Source organism: Helicoverpa armigera, chromosome 6 (assembly GCF_030705265.1).
Source record: "Helicoverpa armigera isolate CAAS_96S chromosome 6, ASM3070526v1, whole genome shotgun sequence".
Classification (NCBI taxonomy): Eukaryota; Metazoa; Arthropoda; class Insecta; order Lepidoptera; family Noctuidae; genus Helicoverpa; species Helicoverpa armigera.
In genome coordinates, this window is record NC_087125.1 from 3,699,601 (window position 1) to 3,724,183 (window position 24,583).

At 37.5% G+C, this 24,583-nt stretch overlaps 1 protein-coding gene across 2 annotated transcripts; it reads right to left on the reverse strand.

Annotated features, from left to right (window-relative positions):
• Positions 1–4,854: 4,854 nt before the first annotated feature.
• On the reverse strand, positions 4,855–24,007 carry LOC110373058 (glycerol-3-phosphate dehydrogenase, mitochondrial). 2 transcript variants are annotated; one of them, XM_064035097.1, is made up of 16 exons: positions 23,675–24,007; positions 16,435–16,531; positions 15,860–16,028; positions 15,064–15,286; positions 13,970–14,133; positions 12,623–12,756; positions 12,016–12,173; positions 10,910–11,103; positions 10,390–10,584; positions 9,911–10,032; positions 9,496–9,632; positions 8,878–9,031; positions 8,312–8,500; positions 7,835–7,933; positions 6,022–6,171; positions 4,855–5,726 (listed from the first exon to the last, which is right to left on the reverse strand). In XM_064035097.1, exons 2-15 carry the CDS (start codon positions 16,525–16,527, stop codon positions 6,037–6,039), a joined length of 2,166 nt encoding a protein of 721 aa, XP_063891167.1. In that variant the 5' UTR covers positions 16,528–16,531; positions 23,675–24,007; the 3' UTR covers positions 4,855–5,726; positions 6,022–6,036. The 2 variants fall into 2 exon arrangements, with proteins under 2 accessions (XP_063891167.1, XP_063891165.1); XM_064035095.1 differs by lacking the exon at positions 7,835–7,933 and adding an exon at positions 7,205–7,303 and having other exon boundaries at positions 23,675–24,006.
• Between the last annotated feature and the right edge of the window lie 576 nt (positions 24,008–24,583).

The window sequence follows — 24,583 nt, forward strand, 5'->3', positions numbered from 1 at the left end:
TATTCAAACCAATATCGAATTCGCTAGTACATGTTTATATCTTAAACATAAAAGATAAATGTAGAGCTTGTCATATAACATCGTTAATATATCAGCATTAGCAAGGGGCTCCATTAGAGAATGACAAATTGCATTTCCAAATTTCTACGCCTGCAGATATAGCGACCCCATTATTTATAGGTTTAGACTGGTTTGGAGTGAGAGTGAAAGTCGGACCACGTTTTGTCAAGCGTCAGTCGCGTCGCAATGCCCCGAGTCCATTATGCACGAATGAACAGCCGCCCCGAGAGAGCGCGTGTCCCCAGCTTAATTATTTCGCACATCTAACGCACCATTTCGGACCTAAAACTACATCACTTAAAGCTTAAACTTCTATACAAATAGATGTCGAACATGCATACGCAAGTACGCAGTTTTCTTTTTAGCTGATGTTGCATTTTGAGCCGTATCACAGCGCCATAAGGTTAAAAATGCGATTGACGTGTTTATGACTATACGGCGTTCTTGTATGTAGTAAAATCTATTATGGGTGTACCTCATCGGCGTGGCGCGGCATGCGGTAGCGGAGTGACGTGATGCTGTTTGCGTATAACCATTTTAATTAGACGATGAATTGTGTTGATGAAATCATCGGCGTTCATTGTTTTCGGTTCATTGTTCAGTTCGGGCAAATCTGCTACAAAACAGATAATTAGTAATGCGAGTGTATTGCAGCAGTCGACCTCAGGTCGTAAGTGACATTGTTTCAAGACGGTAAAAGCTAATATGATTTTACACACTTAAGGTTATTTCAAGCAAGAGCATACTAAATTCCATGATAGCGCATTAATTGAAAGCTTGAATCAGGTACTCAGGTATTAGCAGATGATAGCATTCAAGGGAGCTAAGTAACTAATACAGCAGATGCAAGTAAACCTGTGCCACATAAATAGTCACTAGCAAGAAGCAGATTAAAACAAGTTCATGCGCCCGCATTTTATCTAAAAGATAGTAATCAAGATAGATAGCTTCCTTTCCGGTGCAGAGGCCATCCGGCCTACATGGAAGTATATCTATAACTTGTATGATAACTTGAAATTATCAAACAAGACACTAACACACTATTATTTCAATAAAAAAATGTTTCGAAAAGCGTCGTCCAGCCGGTTCCGCAAAATAAGAAAACCCAAAAAATTACAATTTATATGAAAAAAGTCAGTTCTTAATCAGGAATCTAAAATAGAGTATAAAACCATTGAATAAAAGCAATTTAGTTCAAGTTAATGACAGAATTTCGTTTCTGGTCCATGCGTGAGGGGATACTAGCACCCTCTCGATCCTCCATGGTTACGCCTATGCCCCGCAGTGTTTCCTTTGTAGGTCAGTAATACATGTGTATTGCTCTTGATAATAGGGCTGTGACATTATTATTCTAACGAAATAAATTCGACCGACCAGTCCAAAAATTACACCTGACAAATAGTCCACCCTGAGCTGGTAAGAACACAAGATAATTTTTAGTACTCAGACAGTGGCGTCAAACAATGTATAGATTGACACTACAACTGTAATAACAGTCCATTGTTAACATCCACATAAAGGACCAGGTTTATACTATTGGACATACCGAGATCGCAGTTAATCTAAACTTTAGCTTAGTTGAGCAGAACGGGCCAAACTGTGCCCTGGACTTACTGATGACAAGCTGAACGTAAACTGCTGAACTCATTCGTCTGATGGATCCATGTTGTTACTTTTAACACATATTTATGTGCTGTTTATACACGATGATTATATATTTTGCTCCTCCCCCCTCCTCCCAAATCCTGACTACGCCCATGTCTATTGCAAATGCATGTAATATGGAAGTAGAGTGTTAAAAAGGTATATCTATACAGTAGCATTAGAACTATAGGGAATAATTGATCGGTTGGGAACTTTCAGGGATTTTTTGGAAGTACAAGATTTAAAACTTTTAAGTGAAGTAATATGGTAGAGCGATTGACCTTGCTCTCCTAAATCCCAAACCTGATAGCAAATATTTCACTAAAACTAAGATACAACTCAAGTTGCGTAAAATCCCAAGGAGAGAATTCTACATTCTTGCATAACAGCAAATGCACTACCTTCACTGTCATCTGCACCACATAGGCAGTAGATCTTCAAAAAAGAGTTTCATTTTTTCATTTTTTTTTCATTCACAACCCGCAGTTTGTATCTACGTCTAACGTTGGCCTTGAGCGTTTTCCTGTCTGGCAGATATAACATGCAAAGCTAAACAGGGTTTATTGATTCCTTAACCTTTCCGCAAAATATCTAAGTAGTTGCATCATCTCAACCTCTCGCGACGGCCCTTCGATTATTCTGTACAATTTGCTTTGATGATAGAGAATTTTATCCAGCTCTACTGAATTTTAAGTTGAACTCATAAGAGTACTTCGTTTGCCGAGAACTTTAACACGGTGCCTAATTGAATCCGCTGAGTATCCGAATTTAATCAATAATTAAATCAAAATTACTCTTTTAACGGTCTGTTTCCTGGTACAACGTAGAGCCAGGCAGTATTTACCAGATGACCTATTCGTCACTGTCGGAACCGAGACCTTTGAATACGAAAGTATCTAAGTATAATGAAATATTCAACCCAATATTTTTTAATAATTGATAGATCGTTACGCAATATCCTCACTGACCTCATTTAATTGCAATATCTTTTGATCATATGCGCTTATCTTTAGCTTGAATAAGAATTCCGTAAACAAACTATACTACGAACTTAGGTAGGTACATAAATTTGTAACAATAATTCGAACTACTATTGATATTTATCTCAACCTGTTGATCAGGATCGGCGCATACAACGTCATCCGTTATTGCGTAAGATTATCTATCTACTGTAAGTAATCTTTGAGGTTGTCTAATGATTCCATTGGCTTGTTAAGTACCCTTTTCGAGTCCAGTCAAGGAGCCGTAGGGTTTATGGGCATACGGAAGCGGAAGTGACGGTGGGCGGACCGGACCGCCCGCGCCACCCGCCCCGCGACCAGACACGCCCTAGCTCTCACGAGGTATGCTGCATCTCAGTAATTAGCACATCAGCATCACATATTTGAGTGATTTCCTCAAAGTGTTCCGGCAAGTAGCGTTAGGAGAGTAGGCGCAAAAACGCGAGTGGGCGACAAACTCCCCACCCACTCAGCGCTGGTTCAATGTACGGGCCCATTAATCACGTTGCGTGTGTTTTTGAACGTCGATGACTATTTGCTTTGTCGAATTGAGAAATATTGCGCTGTTTTGTATTGTTATTGATGAGTAATGGACATACTTTAGATTTACATCACAGTGCGGTAATAGTATCGTATACAAAAACTCATAGTTACCTTTCACAACAAATATACATATTAGTACCTTAGTTCTTTTAGAAAGATTTACTTTGAATTAATAGGTGGTTCTACGTTTTATTTATGAATATTTACCGATACTGAGTACACAAATATTTACCCACATTTCTACATATAATTAGGTCCTAAAAATAGATAAAGATACCCATAACTTCATGCATACCAACCAATCAGACACAAAAGTTTAAAAACCATAACAAAACCACAATAAGGTAAAGACGCAAAACTTTATATCGAAACTTGTAGAAAAGTTAAAAAAAATTACGTATCACGTTCAAACTTCACAAAAAATAAAGCAAGTACTTACCACAATTTAAAAATATTATCCCGAACCCTTCTCGAGTTAATCATAGCTTATCGAAGGCCGAATAATGTTTTCCTTAACTCCAGAGTTAAAAATTCATAAGAACGCGGAAGAGACGCGCCCACCCACCGCCCGCCCGCGACATCGGCCGCGGGGGCGTAACCGCCGCCCTACGCCGCGCCCGAGGCCGTCTAACTTTTTCCCGCCAAATTCCCAACAACACTTCCTACACACGAGTCAATTCATCTCCTGTCATCACAGCAAATACAAAAGCATAACGAATTAAATTCATAAAGTATGCTCGAAAGTAACCGAATTTCAATACGGCAAAAGTTTACCACGTGTCGTTCTATAAAAGGTACTAAATTATTGATTTTCGGATCGATATCGCAATGTGACGTCGTCGTCTGTTCATGTCAATGAAAAACAAGTTCGCGATGATTGTGTTGATTGAATTAGGAATCATTCGTTCGTTCATTCAGATCTCCCATAAATTGTCTATGATACGGGGTATTTTTGTAACATCCCGCTTAAAAATTGAAAGGGTAAGCAAATATACTGAATATTTTGTAAGTCGATCATGTTTTGTTTGACAGCTATGTAATGATGAGACTCATTCATGTTCATCTAGAGGTAGAACTGAAATGATGCACCCTTGTACTGAATTTACGATGCACGACGCATTTTCAATGCTATCGTGTAGTGCGTCATTTCAGTTGAGACTAAACTAGCTGACCCCAATATACTGGGAAAAGCAGGAAATTGATTATCTCTACCAAAACGCGTCTTGTAGATATTGGGAATTTAAATAGGGTTCTTAACATGGGTAGTTACTATAGATTGCGAAAGCAATTTGCCGAGGTCCGAAAAAACTACCTACTTAATTACGTATAACTTTTACAAATGTTGAGCGAAACACAAGCTTGTGAAAGATTTGTACCGAGTTTCGGAATTTAAGCTCCCCAAAGGAATATTAGCCTTAAAAAGCTTTTTAAAATAATATCCATACCAAGACGAAGTTTCTGCTGTTATTTATGGGGATATGGGATTTTATTTAGTTCTTCTGAAACATAATTTATGTAACAATTCAAAATTAAATTCTTTTAGGTGAGTTGTTATCTACAAGGTGAGGGAGGGATGAATATAGATAGAAAAATAAAAACAACAATAAGTGATTCAAAATCAATATATTTGCACAATAAACACATCAAGAACTTTAAAATACACTGTAAATAGCTATCGTTCGATAGAAACAGTGCTATGCATTATAAATGTTGTGTATTATATTATCTAATATCTGGCCCACACTTCGGAGATTCCGTATCTGAAGGTTTTACCAACAAATAGTTTGCGAAAATGAAGCCCAGGCATAACAAGTGTAACGCTTGTGGTCGCCAAGCTCTAGCGATATACAAAATAATTTTGGAAAACTTGTTGCTTGAAATAGAAATGTAGTTTCGTTTTTTATGGCAAATAGTGTAGAGACGGCCTGCAATTATCAAGCTATTTTATGCCCCTGTACAAAGTGGAAGGCAAAATGTTGCGTTTCGGCAATACATACGTATATATAGTTCCATAGACGAGGGCTATAATTTTCCATTGACTAGGTCTGATTCATTCGCAATGCATGCTAGAGCTCAACGCATACAATAAAGTGCTAAATACAATAAATTGTAACAAATAATAAAAATCGCAATCCGACGGTATAGTTGAACTTTGTATAGTAATAAAAAGAATCGAATAAATAAATCTCATCTTAAAATTATAACAATCACATATCAAATCCATTTATCTTAAAATTAGGGAACAACAAAATGTAGTAACAGGTATTTTTCTTTAAACCAAATAATATAAAGTGATTCAAAACAATCATCTTTCATTCTTCCTTCACATAGTTTGTCTTCAACAATAAATATATTGGACGTACTTATTTTGATATAATTTGATTGGTAGTATTAAAATTTGTAACAATGAAAGTTAAGATTTGAGAAATAATACTTGTGTCTTGCTTAGCGCCTACTTTGTTGCGATGATTTCGGTACCTGTAACAAAAATAATAAAATAAAATGTGTAGGTACTGTGTGATGTCATCGCAGTTTCGATGGCTCCTTGAGGAACTAAAAAACATGTAGCCCAAAGAGCTCGTCCGTCGTAATCACTAATCAAGCACTTTCTTCTCCTCCAACAATATAAAAAGAAAAAAGTGCTGGGACTTATAAAGCTGACAGTTCGAATTTCAATAGTATACGTTCCAATTTGCTTGCAAAACGATTTATTCTACCCATCCCTGCAACTCTTAGCTCTTTCAACCTAATTCTTTTTTTGGTTATTTCTTACCATATAAAATGACGTCTACAATCCACCGCCGCTCCTCTCGACGGAGATCTGTTTCTTGAGCATCTCCTGCTCGTGATGTTCCTCCTCCATCTCCGCCATGCGCGCGAACCGGGAGTACGCCACGTGGCCGGACTTGATGGCTGACATCATCTGTGCAAGGAGGTCGGGTTAGCATTGTGGTAGATTAACCTATGGTTCGGTAGTCGTTTTGTTAAAGTCAGTTAAAAAGTGGTTGGTGTATTTAACATACTGAAAGATATAAAATAAAAAAATATATTAGTTCCAAGTATTTTTTTAGGAAAATTAATATAGGTGCTCAAAGTATATGTTTATTATATTAGATGTAAGAGTCTAGTAGTAAGTATGGAGGTATTTAGGAAAAAAAATTGTTCATAATAAATGTTAAGTACTTACCTTTCACTTACCTGCATCCAAAGCTTATTTTATTTAAATGTTAGTAAAGCAAAATAAATTAAAATTAAAACAAAAGCCCACTCAAAGCGTGCGAATTATTAATGAAACCCTACCATTAATTAACATGCAAAATGACAGTGTAGTATGTATAAATGCCAGCTCATAACATTATTTAAAAATACTAATTATCATTTAATCCCACTGTCTACTACATATAATGATTGGATATAAGGATTAATTAAATGAAATATGTATTAAAGCTCGAAATAATGTTTCTCAATGAATCATAGTTATTTACAGTATTTGTGCACTGGTAGACAAACCAGGGCGCCTGATTACATTTTGGCGGCAATGCGTTTGAAATGTTGCCAACGTTACATTGCTATTGCTGACCTACTTGACGACAGATTTATTTAACTAATTGATTAGCAGTGAGTACCTACCGGTAGTTATTTGAATCATTAACAAAATAAGAACAAACAATAGCTATTTTGTAAAATTAATTTGCATTGCAAACTTATGTAGGTACAGGAGGATATAAAATTCATGCTCTAGATTTGTGGAAACGATTTTGCAGTTCAGGGGGATACTAAACTATACTATTTGGAAAAATACATACAATTGACATAACACTGGCACAAAAAACAACCATTCCATAGATAAAGCAAGGAAAAAATACAGACAGAATCAATAAGGCCAGCACGAAAGACAAAGAAATAAAAAAGAGGCCAAATAAAAGAGCATAGACAAACAATCACGCAATATAGACCTGCAAGTACTCGTCGAGTTCGACTTGGCCGTTCATGTTAGTGTCGATCTCTTTCAGAATTTCGTGCAATTGTTCGCCGGTCACCTCCTCCCCGTAGTTCTGTGGACCATACCCGACATCAAAGCGTGGACGTGACAGTGGACGTACATTTTAATCTATGGTATAGGCTTGCAAGGAGTCTGTTATTGAATATTGATGAGCCCTTTTTAACGTCAGCTATCTCATCATTATTTTGAACACAGCTCATGTTTGTGATATATGTAGTATTTACTCTCAATTCTTTTTCTTACTCTGACTATAATTATAAAGCTGTGCATGAACTAATTTTTAAATGTAGAGCAAGTGCCTATAACAAAGATTCAGTGCAACTTTGAAACAAGATTGAAATTATGCACACATTAGAAAAGTTTGTATAGTTGCCAAATACTCTCTGAAAACGACATAAGAAAGAGAGTTAATTTCATTGGTCAAAACATAAGCCAATGAGAGAAGTCAATTTTAAATTTGGAAGCAGCTCTTTCGATGAAGAAATACATGCATAACTTCAAATGTATCCCATAGTTATTTCCCATTGGACAGTGGACGACAGCACGGTGAGTTCTACCCAGTTATCCCGAATATACTCTCTACCTGTAGGTAGTCTTGCAACTCCAACTGTCCGTTATACGTGACGTCAATCTCGGACAAAATGGCGCTTATTTCTGCGTCGCTAGGCTTCAGTCCCATACTCTAGAATCGGCATTATAAGTTTAGGATAATGTAACTTATGATTAAGCTTCCAGTTTTGATTGATTGAAGTTGTGTAGCTGGGGTACTATCCCCTAATTGCTTTGGAAACCAAGCTTTATAAAAAATCTTTATTTGTTTAGGGAATCGAACCCTAGATTTGAGATTTTTTTTCTTTTTCTTCTATTCTATAATCCAAGTTGCGTGTGTTTATCAACTCCAACGCTCATACATAGAGTAAAATCAGTTTTTTTTCACATCTCCATGAAAGTCAGATCTCAGAGATTTTAACTCTCTTTTTAAGACACCTTTAAATTGTCTCAGCCTAAAAGAGATTTTACAACAAAATCCCTACTCAAACCACCAGCTTATCCCCCATACCTTAAGACTCCTCCTAATATCATTGATGGAGACGAAGCCCTTCCTATCCTTGTCGATGATCTGGAAGCGTTTGATGTATGTCTGTATCTCGTCCTTGCTGAGGTTGATGGGGATCTTGTCGCGACTGGCGCGGTTCACCATCTGGCCCATCTCGTTGGCTAGGAACTCGTTCGCTTCTTTGATTTGTTTCTGGAACATTTTTGGTAGCAGGTTAGTACTTTTTTACATTCTAAGATTTAAGGAATAATTTAAAGCTTTGAGTTAAATGTCCACCAGTTTAATTTGTCGATTTTATGGTTATAAGAACCAAATTATCATGTTTCATTTATTTTGCTCAAAATGTAGTCACTATTGCTCTCTATCATCCTTCCCTATGATAATTCACTTCTTATTATAATTGTGTCTCCAAATCCGGACTACTAAAGAAGAATACCTTTACGGCTTAAGGAAAGGCCAGTCACCCTTCCCCTCTTCTTTTAACCAAGTATTATCTTTTCCCGAGATTTTTTGGCACTCAAGCAAAAACTGAACCAACTTCTTCGTTTCACCCACATCTACCCAATTACCTTCTTCTCAGCATCGCTCCAGTTAAGCTCTTCGGCCATGATGTCGACAATGATGGGCAGCGCCTCGGCCGCCGCCTGCACGTTGAGGAAGGCGAGGCGCAGGCGCCGCGCTATCATGTCTACCGCCGTACGCGCGTACTCGCGACAACCGTATCTAGTGGGGGATGGAATATTATTAGTTTGAGAACAGCATTTTCGAAGCCAATTGAAAACATAGTAAGCTCTTGTGTTATTAGATTGGAATCGAAAATTTGCTTATGTAAGACAGGTCTTAGTCAGCAGACTTAGTCAATGTCAACATGAAGTATACATATATGTAGTATCTAATAAAAAAATCTTAAAGACTCGCAATTCCTACCGCAAACACAAAATTTAAACAAGTTTATTATGAATTTCATATGGAGGTATAATTGGGACTTGTAGAAGTACCAATTGGGTACCAAGTTAGTTACATTCTTAACTGTTATAGACGAAAAGTGTGATACATATTTCCGCATTTAGTGGTAAAACTGCCACTCTGCGCATGGTCAAGCTCATAAAAATCTGCTAATACTTCTAGACCCCATTTATTATCTTCTTAGATGGTACCCAGTATGAAATTATCATTATCTTCCTTACCTGATCTCAGCATCGATGTATGGGAACTCAGGGTGCACCTTCTTGCCGATGATGGGCCATCTCTTGCCGGTCATGGCCGCCATCTTGGCGACGGCGAACGCTCGGTCACCGTATGACTTGGCTAAATGTTGTGCTACCTGGAAGATTTTGGATTTGCATAAGTTGTGATTTAAAATGTCTTCTTGATTGTTAATAAATATTTTTATTTTTCAGCTTATCCTCAAATCTTCATTTCTTGATTACTTACAGGCTACATAATTAGCAACAGCAATAATCTCATTATTAGCAATTTCTTATTTATTTTAGTAGGTACACTTTATCGATGTCGATAATCGACATATTTTTCTCCTTTCAAGAAATAGTACTATCGAGAATTTACCTTCTTCGTTAGCTATAATTAGAAAAGTTAACTCACTTCCATCTCCAATCCGAAGTCCTGCACTAATCTAATGTACATAGTGGGTGTCCATCCATGAGCACCCTCTATTAAGAACCCGTCGGTCTGGCATTCCTTGTACAGCGGCTTTAGGTTGGCGCCTGAAATATACAGCATAGGAGTAAATATGCGGATCCTTGCTCATATCATAAGTGCATGCATGTTGAAATATCATTTTAAGATTTATATAACACAGTAAAATGATAATAAGAAACTCTGAACTCCTATGGTCCAATTCACCTTTATTTTATCTTTTAGATGCTATTGGACTATTCCTTAGAGTCCCGAGTTCTTTTGTTTGGCCCTTAGTTACTTGTCTTGGGCGGGGGAGCTTATTGTGCCCCTCTCATGTTTACTTAACACTTATATACAAGGTAGAGGGCCTTGGAAGGAATTTCAGTGCAAGGTTCCCTCATCAAATTCCCTTTAACTCTGGTCAAATTCCCTCTAATACGTACTTTCAATAGCAGCGTCAATAGTCTCAGCAGCCATGGCTCTGTATGTGGTCCACTTGCCGCCGGCGATGGTGACGAGGCCGGCGGGCGACACGTGCACGATGTGGTTGCGCGCGAGCGACTGCGTGTCGGGCTTGTTGGGGTCCGACACTAGCGGCCGGATACCCGACCATGCGGACAGGACGTCGCCGCGACGGACTGGGAGGAGGAATTGGTAAAATTAATAGAAGAAATGTTGCTCAAATTGTAGGGTATTGTCGATTAGTTAAAATGAAAATTGAATAGAACTAAACAGTAAAGTAATGTAGGTACTCGTGTGAGAAAATGGATATAACAAAAGTTATTTATTCAGTTTATGGCATCCAATTAAGCTAAATTGAATCGCTTTTACAGTTTCAGTTAGCAAAAAATAACTATCGATAAATAAAATAATCACTTCATCACTATTTTTTGCAACTTACAATGCGGCTAATTCGTTCATTCTTAGCTGCTTAATGCTTTACTATTAGTTTTTTATACAAACCTTCAACATCAGGATTCAAATAGTTCTTGACTTCAGTCAGGATGAAGAGGATCTCGTCCTCAGTGGGTTTGGGGTTGTGCGTGACGTTGCAGGGCAAGTCGGTGGTGCCAGCGATGGTTCCCTTCAGCCAGGGTAGGAAGAAGATTACACGGCCGTCTGATGTGGCGGGGTCGAGGAGACCCATGTGTTCTGGACTGGAATATGATAATGGTAAATTAAGTTTTAGATCTTATAACTGTGTTACTGAACTTATTATAGGGCGTGAAAGTGGTTCCAAACAGCGATGTCACATTTCATAATATGACCTTAGATGCCTCGGCACCTATATCTATGTTCCCATCTAGTTATTATCATGTTATTTCATATTTTTCTTGTAGCCCATGTAAAGGGATTTATACGACCAGTCAGTATTTGTAATTTTGATTTATCTGCACATCTAGCATTATACATTGATTAAAATATCCTATTGTAATTTTTTCTTCCGTCTTACATAGCGAAAAACCGGCCGTTATTCTATGTGTCTGCCGTAACAGTATAAATAGCCTCGACTATAAATAGTTCACCTCATTACTGGCCTTGAGTGTCAACACAAACGAACTACAGACAGCTCTAGTTAACGTACCGCACTCAAGTGATTTATGTTCTAATAAAAAATATATTTATCATGAGATGTAGTACCTAGGATAATGTGACAAACTATGGGAAACATTGTAACGATAATTCACCAGTATGAATGAAAACACACCTATTGCTTAATTGTTCTGTTAAAAAATACTGTATTTTGTCAAAAACTAGCTGGGTAACAAAGATAGAGCGAGATGTAAAAAGAGATACAAGACTGTTTTCGCATCTGATTCCCACGTCAACAATAGAATTGGACCCTTACTATAGCTCAAAAAAATACCGTAACAAAACAACCCGATATAGTGAACTCTTATCGCGTGAATCTATAAATTGAGGCTGAATAAAAAAATAAACCGAAAGGGTGTTCCTAAATACGGGAGCTTCAAAAGTTATGGAGAGAATGGGCTCACTTTTTGATATTTTCCAAAGAAATTAAGTCCGTACAATAAGAGGTATTTACTTCTTAAAAAATATGTATTTACCTGTAATATCCAGGCAAAACGATATGTACTCCAGAAGACGGACAGCAGATATTCTTAACGGAGGGGTCGTCCATTTTACGGATGCTGTCGGTGAAGGGGCCGGTCGCGTTGATGATGCACTTCGCCTTTATGTCCCATTCCTTTCCGGTTAACTCGTCCTGAAAATAAGTATACATATAGGTCAGTATAAATAGTTTGAATGAAGGAAAATGATATGTAATTTTAACTAAAAATATATCGCTCGTCAGGGAAAAATGAGATATTTGCATGTGTATTTTAAACATACAGATGAGATAGTGTTGTGTATCACGAGTATAGTTGTGAGAATATCATAAATAGTTAGTAGTTAGTAGGTATTTGTATTGTATAGAAAAAATCCAGTCCGAACTAACTTATTTTTTTTTTCGGTGTTTTGCTGCGCTTACAATGGGTTTACTCTTTAGGACTAAGAGAGCCCCGCGCTATTCTTGCTACGGACCCCGAGCTTGCTTAATCCGGCACTGCATTTGTGACATTGTATAGTAGAATTACGGTGTATGTATGTGGTGTAGGTTTTTCAATAGAGCAAGTTTGCTTTCTTTAGTAGCTAGATTCATATAATTCTTACCTTTAGCCTAGCCCCGCTGAGCTTGCCAGCCGTCTTGTACAGCTTGGTGACGCTGACGTGGTTGGCGATGGTGGCGCCGTGCCGCGCCGCCGTTAGTGCTATGGCTAAGTTCATACGCGCATCGTCTTGTTGACCTGTGGAGGGAAAATAGTTCTTTTTAATATAAAATAGTTACTTACTGTTCAATTTCTCATGGATATACATCTCCTCCTCATACGAGGAGGAGAAATGAGGATCATGTTGTAAGGAAGCTTTTGGATAGCAAGGGGACGACCAAAGAAACAGTGGATAGATTGTGTGAAAGTTCATACAGCTAGAAATAATGTGACTTGTGAGATGACAGGAGATAAAATAGCTTGGAAAAAAGAAACAGGTTGCGCCGTCCCTCAATTAAATTGGGAAGAGAGCAGAAGGATGAGGATAATGACGATATAAGATTATTATAACAGTTTACTTCCTTACAAATATTTTCTCTTCGTCTGCGTAAGATAAATTCTTATTTACACTATACATCTAAGCCGCTTAAAGCCGGTATAATCTCAAACGTGATAGATAAATCAAAAACAAATAACTTATAATTAGATACACATACTTGTTTACTTAGTAACAAGTTGATATAGTTAATTACTATACTATAAATGCACGCGGATGATGACGAATCTTATCATGTTTATATTATTGCAGTTAGATAGCAAACAGTTTCTATCTGTTCCAACTCACGGCTTTAGAAAACTTTCAAGTCTTGTTTTGTCATCAGTACCACACATCTACATAGGAAATGTAGGCTAAATTATCCGCAGAATCCTATCCTGCTTCCTTCGTCAACTGACTCTTTCAATAAATAGGTCTGGGCTAGGAAGTATACAGATACAAATATCGGGTTATTCCCGTTCGGTAACACCCTTTCGTGAACACTGTTGACCATCGGAAAAAAAAAATTATTTGTTTGGATTTTTAAAATGTTTTAATGGATTATGTTAGATCTTTTAAAACACAATTAACTAGAAAATAAAAAAATGGCCTTATCATGTTCATAATAACCATTTTACACTTTAAAAACCAGCATTCATGGACACTGTGAACGAACGAAACTTTTTTTTCCCGATCGTCAACAGTGTTGACGACAGGGACGAAAGGTGTTACCGAATGGGAATTACCCGCAATAATAAGTAGCGTTCTTCAACACTGTGAACGAACGAAACTTTTTTTCCTGATCGCCCACAGTGTCGACGAAAGGGTGTTACCGAGCGGGAATAACCCCAAATATCGCGTAAAAAAGAACGAAATGATCCTATTTACCCAGGCACAGCAAAAAAAATAGATCCAAAGAGAAAACTCCAGACTTACCATCATAATACACGATGCCACCGCACAGGTTGTCGGATTTCAACATAGGGAACAACTCCAGGGTATTCTTCTTAGACAAATAGTACGAGCTCTTCACATTCCTGTCTCCAGCCACCACGTCGTACATCTTGATACCGAACCAGTAGTACGGGACTTGCCACCATCTAGAAGTAGAAGGAATTTATATTGAGTAAATTGTCAGGCAAAGAGTTTTTTATTCTACCTCACACATGAGAGTCCCTTCTTGTACAGCGTTCTGATGCCAAGCCGACAGAATGATGGATAATCTCCCGACAATCTACATGGTTGCATCTGACCATCCGGCTGGTAAATGTAAACTGGGACCCTTTCCTCTACTTATCCCAAAGAATGTAGGTGTAAAGTTGTAAGGGATTTTTCTGTAAGAGGTTGTGTATAGGGTAAAAAGTAAATAGGAATCAAGCTTTAGAACTTTATTTTGTTGCGTATAACTTGCTGATGTTTGGCATGTAGTCTTTCCTTTTTTTGTGAAGCCTTAAATAGCTCGTCTGGCAAACTTTAAATAAACATAGCTAAAATCAGTGCCAAACTATTGATTGTAAACAGACATACATCCCAAATATCCCAAATACGACAAGTCAGAAGTAATACAAAAATAATGCGGTAACAGTGCCAAATTCTTGAATTCTTGAACTAATAACTAAGTCGTTACTTTTTAATATGTTAGCACGTGTCGATTTATTTGGTGGCGCTAAATGAATCACAACCGTCTACAAAGATCTAGTCTGGCAACTGGATTTTTTGGCATAAAATTAGACTTGTCAGGATGATTCAACAATTCTGTATTTCGCCGACAAACCATCTGGTTGGTTGCACAACGATCCCCCAAAATGTGCGCAGGGCAAATGCAACGTGAGTCTAGGAATTGCTGGCCAAAGCAAAAATTCGAGTTCTTATATGAATTTGTATCAATAAAGGTTATGAAGAAACAAGATCCTGTCTTTGATTTATATAATCAAAGGATCCTGTTAATGAAAATTCTTCTTGTCATATAGAAGAAAAGGCATAAAAAGGGGAAGGGAAACTGAGAAAGGATCATAAAACGTCAAACTCACTTATAAACAGGCAACAATATAGGCAGAGGTCTTGTCAGATGTGGTGCCACCTCTAACATATTGGCTCTCTCATGCAAGGCTTCTTTCACCATCTTGTACTGATCGTAGTCGAGCTGCATGATCGCCTTCTGAAGGTATCTGACTCCTCCGTGGATGAGCTTGGTGCTGCGACTGGATGTGCCGCTGGCGAAGTCGTCTGCCTCCACCAGGGCTGTTCGAAGACCTGGAATGAGAAGATGGTAAGAATGTTTGGTGTGGACAGTCTTTTGGGGATGGGTATATTTCATTCATCTAATGTTTGGTATGACAGCGAGGAGGGTGATAGGTTTGAAGAAGACAAATTAACAAAATATTCTATACATTGACGATAATATAATTAGGTCCGGCTTTCATTCATGATAAGCATTATTATTTATCGGAATTCAAAATAACCATTTTAGCAATAACTAGTATAAAGCCATCGACGTCGGCAAAAAATATTTGATAGACTTTGATAAATAACACATGGAGCGGTGGATTGCCTAATAATTCATTCTAAGCGCACGCGCACATGATCAGTCACTCCATAAATCGCCTTGACTCTTATCTCTGACTTTCTGACCTACTTATCTATCTAATTTATCGCTTAATGAGAAAGACACAAAATCTTTACGTCTTCGAATCATCAACCTAATGAATGATCGATAAGTTTAGAAGACCCTTCATGACTTAGTGGGCTCAGAGTGAAGAGGATCGTGGAGAAGCTACCTAATCCGTTTCTTGGCTCCTTAATAACTTGGACCAAAACATTACTCGCCTCTTGTGCAGGCATCTAGGGCACATCCCACACCAGTAGCGCCACCTCCTATGATGAGGATGTCGTACGTGTGACCAGCTTGTAAGGACGACACCTGGTGGTCGCGTGTCGGCAGAGGCCGCTTCTTGCGCTCTGTCTTTGCTGATACTCTTGCTGCTTTGTACCATTCCTGTGGATAAAGTACGAGTTTAAATGAATTGTCCGATATGTGTGTTTTAGGATCGAGTAGAGCTCTGAATAGTAATTCGAAAGCTTCATTTGCTTGAAGGGGTGTTCTCTCAAGTCGGTTTAAGTTTGGTCTCTTAGTTTCACCACATTTATTACACAATAAAATTGCACGTTGCGTGGTGATGACAATGTAATTTTATCGACTTGACTAAGACATATTTTTGATACCGTCATACCTAATTATCGTCACTACAATTACATCTTCAAGGACATCTTTACGAAAATAGCTCGGTCTTATATCTTATCACCAAATAATCCGGCTACGCACGGTGACACGCCTGTTATAGCCGTGGAAAGGAAAAGTGTTATCTGGTCCCCCGATAATGGCGGGTTTCCTCGGTACGTACCGCCGGTGAATCATCGGCAGCCACCGCCCACGCGGTGAGAGCGGCGCCCGCGACGCCCGCCGCGCCTCCAATCAGTAATCTTCTGCGAGACATTATTCTGGAAAAAAAAGTTGAATTTGAGTTTCGAGAAGGCAGTTAAAGGAAGATGAACGCTTCTAAAGTAGTGAAAATACGATTAGATTAGCCCGTGTTAAACGCATTCTGCTGATGGTTAGCTCTAAAAGACTATCACCAAAAATCAGGCCTCGACTTTCTTCTGGTTTCGACAGTTTCAATATTTTAACGTATGGGTAACCATTTCGTTAACTTAGAATTAATTTGGTGTTTCATCTAAAGTTCTGAATGTACCACTCTGAAATTATGCTCCAACAAAGTAAAGCAAATTGTTCTCTCAAGAAATATGATCCATGCATGGTTGCATGTGTCTCAATAAACATAACAATGACAATACAATAGCGAAGTATTTATATAACACCATCATTAGATAGTAATTAACTTGACCTTCTATTATAGTTGATGAAATAACCGCGCTAGGTACGTAGATTTTATTTTATTTACTACGTTTCGCAGAGGGCGTTTGAAGGTTGAGAAAATATAATATTATTAGTAAGCAGAAGTTAGGTCTACTAGGTAAATCCCCATGAAATTAACTCGAGAAATGTACCGCATGTCATCAATATTTACCAGCTTAAGATTTTTTTGTCTTCTCAATAAATGACGTCCGAAGGAAAAAATGACCACCCCCAAAATCATACCGATCAAATAGAAAAAAACTTTTCTTTTATTACTATGACATAAATACAGTCTCTAGCTACAAAACTGCATTTGGCTCTCCCTAACCCACGTAATTTTGAATCGAGTTAGCGCTATTTATTGAAGGTTGCTGAAAACCGGGAAAAGTGGCAAATCGGGGAAGACTTCGTAGCTAGGCTAGCTACGAAGCAATTAAGTAGGTAGGTATTTATTTTAATTCTGAGATCACAATAATAAATAATTTTTTTATGGACTGATTCACAGTCAACAGGCGCTAGAGTCGTTATCATGAACCATGAGCAGCTGAGATGACATGATTAAAAAAAAAACGAATTTATAAAAAAAAAAAGAAGCCACATACCCCGAATTTTGTATTCACAGATAAACAAACACGTTAGGTCTCTTATAATTCGATCCTAAATCTGTATAATATTTATTCAGTCATTTTGTTTTGTATAGCCCCCTATCATCGTAATTGATAAAAGAGATAAAACGCTTTACATATGCGAAATTACATAATGTGTCTAGGGTCTTAATTAGGTAAGCATAAGGTCTGTATCAAAGCTTAGAAACCGCCAAACCATATCTCCAAATATGTACCTATTGTGTCTGGATATTCGTCTACGCAAGTCATCTCTTATCATTTTCAATGTCAGTTACACACGGTACTGTCTGGTAAAGCATTTGCACACAATTTTTCCATATTCTTTAATTTATTACATCAGTTTTTGCTGACGTCAAAGATACGACACTATCAAGAGTAGACTATACCTACACAAACAAATGTAGGTCGATCCCCTTATATCAAAGATTACAGTTTCTCCTGACAGAAATTGCAATCGCAGGGATGCATGAACCACAACCAGATTTTTATGCATGAGCCAGTACCTACATGATACTATCTACGTGTCTTAACATCGCATCATACAGAACCCTTGAGGGATGTTAATTGGTAGGTACTCTTGTCTTGGTCGTAGTGCATGAATTGAATAACATGTTCAAAGCTATAACTTCGTAAGATTCACGTTTGAAATCAGGGCAACAACTGATTAACTTAGGAATGATTAGGACACATCTTATAGGGCTCATTTGGGCTGCAAGTTTTAACTTTGCAAATATCAGGGATTCCTTAATAGCCTAATGGCTGACATGAATTGCTAACTGGTCTCTAGAGCTTAGCGTGCCTTCCTAGGCATGGCATACTTCCAACGGCATTGCCCTAATTTCAAAGTTATGCCGGAAAACTAACCCGACTTCCACAGCACAGTAGTAGCGCTTTTGATTAAACGAACAATATGTCAATCAATAGGAATAATTTTAGCCATTTGTCTAGACGAACCAGATTAAGATAACTATGTCTATAATTGAAGATTAAAACCGTGCTTAAACAATATTGATGATAATCTATCACGCCGCGATCACGCGAGGTAGGTGCAGCATCTACGCATATCACCATCCAAGGCGTGATATAATTCTACCGATACGAAAATTACGTGATACACAGCTTATCTGATAATTTTGTCGTCTATTCCTAATAAGTCTAATAAAAGACTAGATAGCGTTGCCATGGGTTGTTACAATAAGTCTGAACGAAGGAAAACTCACGGAGGAAAGGTATCATTATTTTACTTGTTTTTTTTTTTTTCTAAATGGGACTGAAACACTGGTCACCTATTGGGACTACCAATGTATGACTACGTCGGAGTTTATAGGTAGCTCATGTTCGAGTCCATCATCACCTAAGCGACAGTGAACATGAAAAGAGGCTTTACAAAAAAATACCGAACATGCCATCATAGGTGGACCATTAGCGGGTGATTGAAGCTAAAGCTATCCAAATAAAAACCTAGCGCACCTACCAAAAAATAGATCAGGGCCACGCTACGTTTAACAGGCGAAAAAAACAATGTGAGGTGATTTGGACGTAGTTATGCAGAAACGTTCCAACCCACTGTACGCGTAAATGCTTACATCTCAAATTAAACTTGAATTTGAGATATAAGCATTTACGCGTTTCAGTTGTATTCTTTTTTATTCTAACTAGTAAAGGTACTAGAGGTTTTATTGTTGAATTATATTGAGTTTAGATAACCATATGCTAAATTTTTGGCTGTTCAATCACAATAACTCGATTTCGGGTGACTTGTGGGTTGGAACGTTTCTGCATAACTACGTCCATTTGTGGGACTTTTAGCTATTATCATGATGACTACGTCGAAAATTGGACAAAAGTCATCTTCCCATAAAACCATGCGTTCAGTCATTCATGAATCATGTCTTATCATCGGATATAATAAAACCTAATTCTTGAAACACGGCATATTCTAGATATGTATGTAATCTATCCACTATGTTGAACATATACCTATCATTATATGGCTTTTATAGTTGTGTTGAGGATAAAGGAACCGTTTCCTGCGCTATGATTGCTGTTACCCGTTAGAATACAATATCCAAGCGTGCAATTCTGCTTGCAATAGACTGCATAGAAACTACTGCAAGTATCTTTCTACTAGAACTAGGATGACGTAACCTTAAACGATATGAAGGAGTTTTAATTGCATGTGATCTATAATGCGTAGCTATTGTGCAAATAGACCATACATCAAGCAACCAATTATGCAGTAGGTGAATAAATAATGTGATCAATGGGATGTACAGTTAAATTGCTTGTTCGGAAAAGCCCCGCTTTTTCAGATTTATCGGGAAACCTGGTACTACCATCCCGAATCAATGACACAGGCCCTTAGTATATACTCGGTATAAAACATAGGTAGTAGGTACATAAATATACCAACAATACAGGTAGGTACGCCATCGATGTCAGCAAGAATCTTGAAACACTCAAGTCTATTACTTGAAAGTCAACAGAGACGCGCGAGGAATTGTTTTTCTTTTAAAAGACTTTATGTCATACTCGACTTGTTTGTTTTTGTTGTGAAGTTGAAGTTAAACTGGCAGCGTTGTATGGGGCGCACAAGCGCGAGCTCTGAATCTTAATTAAGGCCTTGTATGCTTGCTACCTGCGAGCCAGAAGACGTATGTCTCTTTTTGGAATAAACGTAGGTGTGAATTTGGTCTCAAGCAAACTGGGAGTGTAGAAGTTGGAGGTCTTGGGCAATGACAAGAGTTTTTTCTGATAGGTAATTAATTCCTGGAAATACAGGTGCAGGTCGTTACTTACTCCTATCCTCCTATCCTAAGGCAACATATTTTCCTGTAGGTGCACTTTCTTGTTAGGTAGGTACTTTTATATTAGTTCTAAGCTATTGTAGGTTTCACAATATTCGTACCTAGGTAATTTCTCCTTTGTTTATAATCTTTCGATTTGTTTACTTTCATATTGCCAAATTAGGTTTATAAACAGAATTGGTCACAGGCCAACTTTTAAACAATGTCTATCAAATCAAGTCGGGAATACTTTACAATATCAAATAAGATGGACAGCATACCAACGACGTAAGAAAATTTCAAAATTGTTCTTTACTACAAAACCTATGTTTATCTACAGAATTTTAGTTCTAACAATAGCAGGAACAAACCGTAAATTTCCTACACGCCAAGACAGATAACGTTGGAGTCACGGCCACGCGGTTGTTCACAGCAGAAATCGATCTTATTGAACATCAAAGCTAGTACGTATAATCACAACACGAAAAGGTACTCAAACAGATAGGGACTATTTCCATATTTGTTTTATTTAGAGAAATAAATAATTCCTTACGAGTGAGCTGTGGGAAGGTGGATCGAAAGCTAGAGACGGTGAGACTTCGAGAAATGTACTGGCGTCGTCGTTTCGGTATTTCTTAGCCTTAGGTTATAGATTTGAAGTGGTAATTGATAAATTCAACACTGGTTTTAGAGGTATTAAGCCTGTGTATTAATCTCTCTAGAGGCACTAAATTGCTTTGCAGTTGAAGAGAGACATAATGTCTAATAGCAGAGAGTCTGGTTTCATTGGACTATACAAAAAAAATGTTATATATCTTTATGTAATTACAGTAACCAGAATCCTTGAAGAAGTCACGGTCTTGAGCAGCCATAAAGGCGTTGAATAAATAAAATTACGCAGAGAACAGGTAATGCCACAAATTAGTCAGCTAGAGTGACATGAGTTTAGTAAAAAACTTAATTATCAATTTCATGTATAGTGTTACCAATTAAAATTTACATTTGCAGGTGTCACCACAACATGATAAACAAAGTGCTTGCAAGTAATTCTAGCAGATTTTGAGTTCACACACTATGAGTGCTCCAAGGGTGTATATTTGGTTCAATGTTGTTTTAAGTCATTATATCTGATATTATTTATCTCCAAAAAAAACTGGAACCGGAGGCAGAACCATCGACCGTCTAGCGTCAACAGTCTTTTGGCTGCTACAAAGCCAAATCCATAATGAAGCCAAATAAACTAATGAAGACTATTATTAATGGATCTTAATTAAATAAATAGATTATAATCTTCCGGCTCCGTCTGTTGCACTGATAACGCTAGGCAAGGTCAAACACGTGCTCGCGTTATCAGTCCGTCTCTGTCAGTCGTGTTTATGTAACGTCCTGTCAAGGTATTGGAAACTAGGACTAGTGTACCAGATGTTGAGATGAGTGCAAAATATATTATAGCTTGAAGTAATAATTAAATTAGGCGCCTGGGAAAAAAAATCTGTCTACATTTCTTTGATTTGAGGAGTGTTTTTCCAGTTTTTCATTGCAGATACCAGAGCCAATAACACAAAAAATGAGCGTCTTTTTTATGGATTAACAATTCAGTGACCGTCACGAACTTGTTCAAAACTTACTCTACCTACCTAACTGCATTCAAATCAATGGCGTAAATCGTGTGAATAAATTGATTTGGCTCAAACATCTGAAAGAAAATTGCCAGGTGAAAATGTTATGTAAGAAATCATGTCGGGTCACCGCTAATATCGTAGGTACTGTAGTAGTTGCACTGGTTACGCAACCTTGCTGTCCATTGACAAGAAAAAGCAGTAGAATCATAGAATTTCCTGTCATTAATTTCTTGAGGTAAATGTATTAGGTATAAGTCTTTTGCAAAATAGAAAATACGTAGGTAAATTTTGACTTACAAATGCCAATTGGTTCTAAGAATCATTTGAATATTTTCCTGTTAGTAAAAAAAAACTTAGGACCAATCTTTACTATAGATTTTATATTCTAAATTCGTACAAAGATTTACATATCTAAATATCTACATAATATATTATGAAAGACTAAAAATATAGGTACATTTGGAAAATGTTTGTTTTAGTTGCTGAAACTCTTAGGTACCTACTGAAATGTACGCGAATATTTTTTGTACAATCGCATTCTTTAAAACCGCATGTAAGAAACAATGTTGGCAAGGGTTCGATATACGTCGAATTGAGATCCAATTTTATTTGAGTCAACGCGATGCGAAATTAGTTTCACGTTTATACGCATGCTAACAATCACGTAATAGCGTGAGAACTGCTTACGACGACGTTAAAAGTATTTAGTCACGGATATACGTAACACCTGCTCTTCGCTGAAAGATAGGGGAGTGAAAATTCCAGCTGACTGCGGGGTCAATGACCGCTGAGCCCACTGACTTTTGCAACATTCGGTCGGCATCTCAAGGTCGGTCACGATCTGTGTTACTGTATTTTGCACTGTGTGCACACTGTGGTTCAAAGCGGCATGTATGCCACGCGTAGATACTCAAGCCAGAACTAAAATAGCCTCGTCTTGTGAAATAATCTTTGTCGTATGGTTTAATAGTTTAACACGTGCAGTCACCTGACTTAACACTCACTGGACACACGCAATGTTTAAAATAAACGGATAGCCCGCTTAAACAATATCCTCGTGTAATCGTGAGCCACGAGATAATTTAAACGAGTCTAGCCACTGTTTATAATAAAGTCCAGGTGCTCTATTAGAATACTATATTTAGCTCGATTCCTTGGCTACTTGCATCTAATTAAAAATCATGTTTTAATTAAGCATGCTAGCTAAACGAAATACCGTTGCTATCAAAAAATTACTACGAGTTGATAAAACCTATAAAAGGCAGCAATAAAATTATGAACCATCCGTAAAAAAATAAAACGTATGCGGATGTAATTACAGCAGTCGAAACATGGCTACAAGCACTTTTGTTTAATATCACAAAGTGTGTAGATAAGTAGGCACCATAATCTGGGAGTCCTTGGTTCAGGTCGCAACGATGATGTCATAACACTGCCGGTTTCCACAGAGCTTTGCCTTCTAATCTTTACAAGCTGACTATTGATTTACAACACAGAAGACGACGCCGAAATATATTGATCCACTCCCCCTAAACCAAATACTATCCCATTGCACAAAAACCCCGCAGTTAATTTAAATTCTAAACTCAATTTTGTATTGGGTTTTTCGTATAATTTTAATTATTTTTCCTATTAATGTAACGAGGTAAATAGATGTGTAAGCAGGAACATTTTTTAATTATTATCAAACTTACCTTAAGTAATATAATTCCAAGGAAAACTACGATGAAAACATGTAATCTATTTTAGTTAATTTAACTTTTCAAGGCGCTTAAAATTCTTCGTTTTTAATAGTATAAAAATTTGAGCGATAATAATAGCACTTATTGTTTCAGTTTCACATCACTATTTAATTCAGCTTTTAAATTAAAACTATTTGCACTAATGCGTTACTTAATTCTAGTACATATTAGCTAATCGCGAGTGTGTAGCACCCACGACGCACCAGCGGTTCCGACCGACCTACTGGCGACCGTAGCGCATTCGATCTAGCTCCATGCCGCCAACCATGACTCATTGTTCTTCTGACATTGAGACTAACAACAGAACTTCACGCCGATGTAAGGAAAACGCGACCAAAATACGAATACCGGCTTTGATGACGCTACTCGTAGAAGCGTCTGATTAACAACTCTATATCGTTCGCGTAAGTAGTTCGTGGAAATTCCGCAGTTTTCGTGAGCGCTCCGTATTTTGGTACCATGTGACGCACTAGAGACATCTACCGTTGAATGCTAGAACTACTTGGTAGTGGAGAATGAAAATGTTATAGTTTACCTGAATCATGCACTTTCTACTTCAAAGAATACAAAATTCCCTTTTTTTAGTGTTCTAGGAAAAACTTGAGCGTTTCTTTTATATAAGAAATAATTAAGTGTCCTAAGAATGTATTTACTGTCCGACTGTGATTTTATTCTGACTTACATTAATACTAATAGCAAACATATTTTTTCAATTTATCTCTATTTTCCAAGCATAATATTCAGTACAGCTCCATCTATTGAACGAAACTAATACTAATTCCAGTCAATTACTCTACTTCTAGCTACACATCTACGTTATGAAGAACGACTATATGTTCTATGGTTGCAAGTTACAACACT

Bases quoted from the DNA above. Each gene is read 5' to 3' on its own strand.
- LOC110373058 (XM_064035097.1), bottom strand. From the start codon at position 16,527: ATGTCTCGCAGAAGATTACTGATTGGAGGCGCGGCGGGCGTCGCGGGC. The intron at 12,757-13,969 runs GTAAGTCTGGAG...TTCCCTCCACAG, and splicing joins TGGCATCGTGTATTATGATG to GTCAACAAGACGATGCGCGT. The intron at 6,172-7,834 runs GTAGAGAGTATA...CTCCTTGCACAG, and splicing joins AGTTGCAAGACTACCTACAG to ATGATGTCAGCCATCAAGTC.